Source organism: Corvus kubaryi, unplaced genomic scaffold (assembly GCF_017639235.1).
Source record: "Corvus kubaryi isolate FWS band 111438036 unplaced genomic scaffold, C.kubaryi_AGA036_p1.0 37394, whole genome shotgun sequence".
Lineage (NCBI taxonomy): Eukaryota > Metazoa > Chordata > Aves > Passeriformes > Corvidae > Corvus > Corvus kubaryi.
The window spans coordinates 14,096,067-14,105,416 of NW_024581133.1; the positions used below are offsets into that span (position 1 = coordinate 14,096,067).

A 9,350-nucleotide genomic window follows, 5' to 3' on the forward strand; every position below is an offset into this window, starting at 1 on the left:
TCCAAAGAGGATATACACTCCAGAGATCATTGTCTTGAATGTTTGGGTTTGTATGGCTAAATTGAACAGAATGGGTGCTGAGTGTTATAATATAGAGATAAAACCATCCCTTCCTTAGGTGTGGTTACAGGCTTAGGATCTCCTCAAGCCACATTTCATTTTAGTTAGAGTATCACAAAAAGCTATGTTTGTTCTCCAAAGAGGGGAAGCAAAATATTAGTGAGAAGTCAAGAGATTTTGTACTGTCAAGACATTTTAGGAATTTGAAGTATAGAAATTATCCTCTGAAAGTACTCTGTCGCAAGCTAATGTGCAAAAGTACTTAATGTTTACAGATTTTGTCTTTGTAGTCCTGTCATCATTTATAGACCTGCTGTTCCAGACTGCATAGGAGTAGTATAGGATTTGGAGACTCTTCATTTACTGTTTACAAAGCTAGAACAACTTCAGCTATAGTTGCTGCTTGGCTTGGTTGTGGGATTTCACAGTGAATTTTTTTTTTTTAAGGTAGCTGTTTGCACATGGGACATGGTTTAAAGATCTTTAAACTTCCGGTGCTGGGCATTTGCTGTTACGTTCTCTGCTAAAGGCTGCAAAAGTGTTCATAAGTGCATTTGGTGAAAGTGGAGTCACAGGGTATCTCAATGTAACAAAATGCTTTTCTAATAATAAAAAAACTCCCAGTAGCTTGTCAAACATGCAGAGAAGAAATTAATAACGGCAAGATGTAGGCCAGTAGCTAAGGTGTGTTACCCTTTGTTAAGGTCTCGTTCTGCTCTTGGACACTCGAGATCACACTGGGGCCAGAGCTCCAGTTCCCACGCTGCCCGGCCTCCGGAGCAGCGATCCCGAAGCAGGATCTCCACAGTCATTCAGCCCCTGAGGCAGAACGCAGCTGAAGTCGTGGACCTCACCGTGGATGAAGATGGTAAGTTGCATTGTCAGAGAAATCTCTTCAGGAGCAGGATGGGCAGTGTAAGGGCACTGGAGTTAATTGCATCAGATATAAGGTACCCTTCTATGAAGATGTCTGATTTCCAAGCCTGTCAGAAAATCCTCTTGTGCCTTTCCTTTCAAAATTAAAAGTTTAGCTATTTTCAGTGGGTTTTTTAGATCTAAAGATACAGTTTTTCTTCCAAAGCTGCCTTGGGTGTGTGTCTGAGGGCTGACTCACCAGGCAGAAATTACAGAACAGGTTGGAACTACTTCTTGAAAAATATGCACTTACTTCAATACAGCACTATAAAAGGAAAGTCTATCATTGCCTATGCTTTGGAATAGTGACTGTTCTTTCAGGCCTTGAAGTAAAAATAACTTTTAAAAAAAGAAAAAAGCCCAACCCTAAACTAGTAAAATGTGTTACGTTTCTGAAGCTGTAACCTTTCATTGGTTCCTAACATTAAAACTACTGACACTTAGTAAGTCTATTCCTGCAGAAAATCATAAGAGCAACTTCCAGGTATTATCAAAAAATTGAGAGAAGGAAAAACTGAAGCTCATGTACATTTTGCACATTTATATTTGTAGATGGTGGTGGTTTGGGGGATTTCTTTGGTGCATGTTATTTGTAATGTGAGCAGAAGTTTTGTCCTGTTATGGTTCTGTCCCTGAGTGCATTGCAAGCTTAGTATGTTGCAATATCTTATTCTTCAAGTTGTCTTGATTTTTGGGGTGGGTTGGAGAGTTGTAAAGGCTTGAGAATAGTTTTGGTTGGTTAATGGCTTTTAAGGAAGAGGATGAGTTGATGTACAGATTATTTTCTTTATGTATTTACTGTGAACTGCTCTTACCCAACAGCTCTACTGTTGAAGGGGTGGGGTGTAGGTTTCTATTGCTTTAATTTAGTCTTAAAATTCATATTATAGAATTTAGTCTTATATTCAGAAACCAAGTTATTTTTAAAATTCACTTCTGTAATGTGTGTGTTAAAGACTAGCTGTTTCTCCCGCCTCCTAGAGGAAATGTCTAAGATGAATCTTCCAGGATTTAGGGAATATTATTTTGGGGTTTAAGCATCAAATTTCACGCATGAATTAGTGTAAAATGATCAGACTTCTGAATTAATACTGTTATAAGGCAGCTGTGCAGTTTATCCCAACTTCACTTACTTCATCAAAGATACTGGTCTTAAAACTTGGCTGGCTACTTCCCTGAGCATAAGGATCCTATCTCCATCTGTCTTCCTGGGTTCATGTCTGTGCAGTGTGTTAAGAAATGCAGTTTCTCTTAGCTAGTAATTTGAGATGGACCAAGCCCTCTGTTTTTCACTGGTTTGGGCAGGGGAGAATCAGAAGTGTCTGTAGGGCTGGTGGTGAAAGTCTCAGGCTGGTGGGGTACCTTGGCCTGAGGGAGCTCAGTGTGGCCACTGATCTGGGGACTGGCTGATCACTTCTCATTGTAGGCTATACAAAGTTGCTCTTGTTTTCTGAATTTAAACATTAATATGTGTCTCCCAAAATGTCCTTAAAATAAATAAAATTAGTATATTGGAATGCCACATTAAAAGTGAGAGGAATTTAAATGTAGGTATCAGGTCATATTTTTTTAATATGATGAGTTGGAAGACTTGCAAGAGAAGATATATTTATTCTTTTGCTCGCTGAGTTGCTGATACTCCTACTAGATATAGAGAGAAATCTTGAAAGCTACTCATATTTTATTTTGAGACTTTGTGTAAGGGAAGTATTTGAAGTTTTTTGATGCCTTTTTTCCCCCCTGATTTCCATGCAGACGTTTTTACTAAAAAAACCTGAGTGGTTTCTGATAATTTTCCCTTGATGGTATCTCATATTCTTGGTCATTACTTAAGAGAAATTTTGAACTTAAAGTCTTTTTCAAAACTAAATTTTAATTATGCCACCAAATATAGTTTTAAATTTTAACTTGTTTATGATTATTTGGTAAAGGACAAGACACATCAAGTATTTTGGATTTCCAGGATATATTGCTCACTGTTAGCTTTGCACTGTGTAATATGAACAGGTATCTACCTTTAAGAGAAGGTAATCTGCTTTTAACATGTGTTGAGACTAGAAACCAAGCTTATCTTGCTAAAGCCTTTAGTACTATGCGTCTGGAATGATTGAAGTTTGTAAAGTAGTACTGCTAGTTCAGATGTTATGCTGTTCTTGGTGAGTGATCTAGAAGTTTTTCTGTTCTTTGTAGGCAGTAAAAAGTTCTAAGGATAATATATATATATGGATAATTATCCAGTAAATAAAACTTAAATGTCAGATTTGATTGAGAATTGATTTTATGTTAATTATTAAAATTTGAGTAGATGTAAAAAAAAAAAAAAAGAGAAAATAATTTAAATTTTCTTTCCACACACAAGCCTTGTCAGGTTTTTGTGTTCTTTCTTAGCTTCTGGCAAGGCCAGAATTGAGAATGTCTTGTAAAATAGTTCAAAAGCAGCAGCAACAATAAAAAAAAAACTCAGCAGATTTTAAAGCTTTAAGAACATGAAAGCTCTTCTATTTCACTAGAGCCGACAGTTGTGCCAACCACATCAGCTCGAGTGGAGCCGCAGGTTGTGAGTTCTGCTTCCACTACCAGCTCCAGTACGTCTACCTCAGAGCAGGCCTCTGATGCAGCTCCAAACGTCTCCACCAGCCAGCCCTCTGCAGCACCAGAGACCACTCCCAGTCTCCCCAGTGGCAGCACTGCTGGTACTTCAGCTGGAGGTACAGAATAAGAGCTTTGAGCTGTTGTGTTGCCTCTGAGTACAAAGGAGGTAGAGGAAGTTAATCAGCATTCTCTAAATCAAGTGCCATGTGAACTTTTAGTACTGAACCTAACAGTAATAAGCTGAAAGGACAGGAATGTGAAAAAAATAATTGATTTCTCCATAAAGATACAGGAAATTTGCTGGAGCCCTCTGCTTTTGCCTGTTGGAATGATTTGGTTATATATAACAAACCACATCCTTGCTTTTTGAGGCGGTGGAATGTAGTTCACTGGTAATTAAGCCTCCCATTGCAGTATGTTACAGAGATGTTTTTTTAATGTGTGTTGTAAGGAAGTGAAGGATGTATCTAGATTCCTTGAGTGTATCTCCTGCTCTGGATCACCTGCTGGGAGCACATTTATACAGACCTGTATAGAGCTGTATATACAGGGAGCACTCATGACCTCACTGAAACAAAGCTGCCCTGTCTGCAAATGAGTTGAGGGACAATAAACCTGAGTGGATGACAGTTGCACAGAAATTTGAGGTCTCTGCACACTAACCACAGGAACAATCTTCCCTCCTTTCCCTGCTGATGACATGCGTTAAATTTGTGGAATAAGGCAAGTGTCAGTTCATGTACTCCACTGGTTGCCACGAGTACTTCCACCTGAACCATTCAGTTGTGGTTCATTTGGCAGGTATAGCTAAATCTTAGTTTTTGTATCTAGTTTGTTTTGTTATAGTCTAGATCTGGTTTTCAACTGGTTAAATATTTAATCATGAGGTACAGGGTGTTTCTTTCTATTTAAGATGCTGCTTTACACCTTTACTAGTTTTTCACTTCAATATTAACTTTCTTTCTCTTCAAGATGAAATGAGAAGAGCTGCATCTAATTCGACACTGGAAACTGGCCCTCCGGCCATGCCAAGGCTACCATCGTGCTGCCCCCAGCATTCTCCTTGTGGAGGACCTTCACAGACTCATCATGCATTGGGGCACCCACATACAAGCTGCTTTCAGCAGCATGGCCACCACTTCCAGCACCACCACCACCACCACCACAATCCTCACCCAGCTGTCCCGCTATCTCCTTCGTTCAGTGATTCCAGCTGCCCTGTGGAAAGGCCTCCCCCCGTGCCTGCCCCATGTGGAGCAGGCAGCAGTTCTGGCACCAGTTACCACGAGCAGGCATGTTTAATCCTTGTGACTCACCATCACACCTTGTGACTTGGGATTTCAAGTTGTTCCAGATAAGAGAGAATAGGATAGGATGCTGAATTATAAATTACTCTCTTGCTCTGCATCAGACATTATAGAAGGGAACTAGAAGGAAAAATTGAACTATAATATACGTATGAACACAAAACCCTGAAATTTTATGGGAAGACAATCCTACAAGTAACCATTGACAGCTGACCTCTTGATGGCTGCAAGATGAGTATCTGCATAGCAAACCAAACATAGTTACCTTGAAATATTCTGCCCATCATAGCAGTTTTGCAATGCAAATTGTTGAGCTGCTTTGAGGGAAGAAAAATATCAAGTCTAATGTTCTGTATATAAGAAGTATAAAAGAGTTGCTCCTCTAAAAGCATTGGTTTTTAAGACCTTTTCAGTAATTAAATCACGGATTTAAAACAATACAGTCATAAGAAAGAACAGTACTGTGGTAACTTAAATTACAATATGCAGAACTCTCAATCTTTTTTATCTATTGTTGTAGGGGTTTTTGTTGGGGTTTTTAGTTTGGTTGTGGGGGGGGGTGTTTATTTTTCACAGAATCTATTGTAATGACGTTAGTCTCTCACCAGATTCAAGAATTTAGGAATAAGCAGTGTTAACAATATTTAAAAAATGGTTTAGTCAAGCCTTAAAACTTCAAAATTTGGATCCCAGTTGCTTGTGATAGTATTTATTTTTATTTTTTTTAAAAGTGATATTTGAGCGTAACTTTGCTTTCAGTGTCTGAAGAGTTGCTTGAAAAAAGATGGTTTGTTTCTGCAGCAGGCATTGCCAGTAGACTTAAGCAGCAGTGGTATCAGAAGTCATGGAAGCGGTGCTTTCCATGGAACATCTGCTTTCGATCCGTGCTGCCCTGGCTCTTCGTCACGCACGACGCTCTACGGGCACCAGGCGGGCGCTGGGCCCAGCCAGTCGCTGGCGATAGACGGGTACGGATCGGGCATCGTGGCACAGCCTCAGCCGCAGCCGCCGCCCCAGGCATCGCTCTCCTCCTGCCGCCATTACATGCATTCTCCTTGTAAGTACTGCTGGCACAGCTGCCCTGGCAGCGTGGGAAACATCTCCTGCCTGCTTGCATTGATCCTAGAACTGGCCTAGCAAAACATGGATTAAGAAATAATATAAACAGCTCATCTTACGCAGGGGGTTTGAACAGGATCAAGGTAAAGTTAAAATATTTTCTTCTGAGTGACCATAATAGCATTGAGAGTTCAAAACTGTATTTACTATGAAAATATTTTTTGTGTCCATTGTATTCTAGCACTGGCTTTTTATTTACTTTTCCTTGGTTGTGGTCTCTTGTCCCATACTCAGAGTGAGATCTGCTTTAGAAGAATAATTTCTTTGATTGTGATTTCTTATTTTGGATTTTATTGTCTCTATAGAATAGTGAACCCGGAAAGGGGGGAGGGGATTGAACTTTAAAAATTAAACAACAAATGTAAAGTAAAATTGGAAGGGGATTCTCCCCTTCTACTCCTCTCTCATGAGACCCCACCTGGAATACTGCTTCAGGTTTGGGCTCCTCAGCACAAGAAGGACAAGCCTGTTGGAGTGAGTCTGTAGGGAGGACCATGAAAGTGCTCAGAGTGTTGGAACACCTCTGCTGCAGGGACAGGCTGAAAGAGTTGGAGTTGTTCAGCCTGGCAAAGAGAAGGCTCTGGGGAGACCTTATAGCACCTTCCAGTGTCTAAAGGGGCTCTAGGAGAGCTGAAGAGGGACTTTTGACAAGGGCATGTAGTGATAGGAAAAGGGGGAATGGCTTTAAACTGGAAGAGAGTAGGTTTAGATTGGGTTTAAGGAAGAAATTCCTCCCTGTGAGGGTGGTGACACTGTGGCACAGCTTGCCCAGAGAAGCTGTGTTTGCCCCATCCTTGGAAGTGTTCAGGGCCAGGCTGGACATGGCTTGGAGCAGCCTTGTCTAGTTGAAGGTGTTCCTGTCCATGGCAGGGGGTTGGAACAAGGTAATTTTTAAGGTCCCTTCCAACCCAGACCTTTCCATGCACCTTTTCCAGTGTGTATCACACAGATTTTTTGTTTTGTTTTGTTTTTTGCCAGTATTGGAAAACAGAATGCTTTTGGCTGCAGAAAATACAGGTTTCTTGGAGGATATATTGCTAGAATCACTTTATTTAAAAATTGCATAAACACATATTGCCATGTTGCCACAGTTTAAATGGGTGGAATAATACTGAAACACCTGTGTGAAGATACTTAAAATAAATTTAAGTCAAAACCTTCAATTGACCAAATTAAAAGCACCTGATGTTTTCATTGCAGATGCTTCCTTGACCAGACCTCTTCACCATCAAGCTTCTGCATGTCCTCACTCTCATGGAAATCCTCCTCCACAGCCACAGCCTCCACCTCAAGTGGATTATGTTATCCCTCATCCAGTGCATCCCTTTCATCCTTCAATCTCTTCTCATGCGTCTTCTCATCCTGTTCCACCTCCACCACCAACTCATCCCTTAGCCAATGCAGCTGCTCCAATACCACAGCATCTCCCTGCAACACACCAGCCTATATCCCATCACATCCCTGCAACAGCACCTCCAGCACAGAGGCTACATCCTCATGAAGTGATCCAGAGGATGGAGGTCCAGAGAAGAAGAATGATGCAACATCCAACGTATGTCACAAATGTACTCAGAACAATATCTAAACATATAATTAATTTCTCTCAGCCTTGTAAAATGTTGCATGTGAATCTCAAACTGTTAATTGCATGGTTAGGACCTGTTAGTGTTAAACCATGGTAAGAAGTGTCTTTACAAATCATCACAGTCACGTGAGCATTAGGACTGATCCTGCTCTGTTATATCTCTCAGTAGTGTCTCCAGGTAAGGCGTGAATGGGGCATGGAAGATAAGGGGAGCTTGTTTCTCTTGCCCTTTACTCATCCTCTGCATACTAAGCAGGAATTCTTTTCAAGCTGGACAGCCTGGAGGGTACATCATAAACTCTGGTCAAATGTTCCTTGACAGCATGTTTTGCCTTGTTGATGCAGTTAAGATTCTTTTTATGTAACTAATACTTTCAAATGAAATGAATAGATTATCATAAGGGACCATTTACCAGGTTTAATTCCTATTAGAGACATGTATTTACTGCGCCTTTTGCTTTCGAAGAGGAGACTGAGAATGTGATCAATGTTGAAATGTAGCTTTGGTGATACTAAGACATGCTACTGTTGTTGCTTAACTAGATTGTTGATACTAGTATCAATGGATAGCAGGTCAGTAGTAGCTTTGTATTCACAGAGTGGCTGAACTTGTTTGAATTTTGGAGGTAATGTGTTTAAATATCTAAGAGAATTCCAAGAATGAGCTCTCTAGTTGTTGCTCCTAACTTTGTTATACAAATTTGACTCATAACTAACTTAAAACTCGCTTAGAAGTTAATGCTTAAAGAGAATTCTTCTTTAACTGCAACTTTTGAGGCAGTTTCCAGGTTATTTATATAAATATCTGTAGGCAGTAACTGCCACAAATGGCACATAAGAGAAGCCAGTGGCTGTGAGACAGCAAGATAGCATTTTAAGGAAAAATAATAGTGCTAGCTATCTTATCAGATCTGGAAGTTTTCCAGTAGTTTGGGGACTGGAGTTGTGAATATTGGCATTTCTTAGCTTAGTGAATTTCCTTTCTATGTATAGAAATTGTAGGCAAATGTTGATAGGTTGTTCCTTGACATTCTCTCTGAAGTCACCAGTCTCGGGTCAGACAGTGCCAGTTTGCTCAGTGACATTTCTCCTCTTATAGTTTGGCTTGTAACTGTATAGAATTGTTCTGCTCTTGGTCTTTTTTTTTCCCCTCTCTAATTCTCATTCAAATTATGTGCAAAATCAATCTTGAAATTATCTTGGCCCAGCCTCCTGTAAATCAGATTATACTGACAGCCAGAAAGTGGTGTATATTGCTCTGTTACCGAATACAGACTTGAGGCTGCCAGCAGGCTTGCAGTTCCTTCAGTTCTGTGTCCTGGAATCTTGAAGTGTTCTTAACATGTTGTTTCATCCTTCATTTCTACACATAACCTAAGGGATAATACCTTGTATACTTCCTGTCCAACAATATAGGACCTTTTCAGGATTGCAAGTAGAGATTGGTTAGTCTCCTCTTCTCACTGTTGTGTCTCAAATGTGAGTGCAACAGCTGTAACTTCCTTAGGGTTGTGGAATTGTCCCTAAATGTGCAGAAGGCACCTGTATCAAGGTGCACTGCATTTGTATAACTGCATTTGTATATGGGCTTTCTGTTTAATTTTTATCTAATTACCCACCCATAAAGATTGTGGGATGGACAGCCTAGGAGTTTCACATTTATAAATTATTTCTGTAATTTAAAGATGTTTCTTTTAGATTAAGACTCAGTTTAGGGAAAATGAGGCGCTTTCCCCGCGCTTTCCCCGCGCTTTCCCCGCGCTTTCCCCGCG

The 9,350-nt window shown here is 40.3% G+C and overlaps 1 protein-coding gene across 5 annotated transcripts in view; it reads left to right on the top strand.

Moving 5' to 3' along the window:
* RNF111 (ring finger protein 111) overlaps positions 1 to 9,350 on the top strand; it is a 43,380-nt gene that overhangs the window by 20,476 nt on the left and 13,554 nt on the right. For 3 of the 5 annotated variants that reach the window (XM_042038969.1, XM_042038966.1, XM_042038968.1), the window contains exons 4-8: positions 765 to 928; positions 3,486 to 3,683; positions 4,540 to 4,859; positions 5,676 to 5,931; positions 7,194 to 7,545. In XM_042038969.1, the coding sequence (XP_041894903.1) occupies positions 765 to 928; positions 3,486 to 3,683; positions 4,540 to 4,859; positions 5,676 to 5,931; positions 7,194 to 7,545 (1,290 nt within the window). The remainder of the gene's footprint in view (positions 1 to 764; positions 929 to 3,485; positions 3,684 to 4,539; positions 4,860 to 5,675; positions 5,932 to 7,193; positions 7,546 to 9,350) is intronic. The other 2 variants (XM_042038965.1, XM_042038967.1) reach the window with 1 other exon arrangement.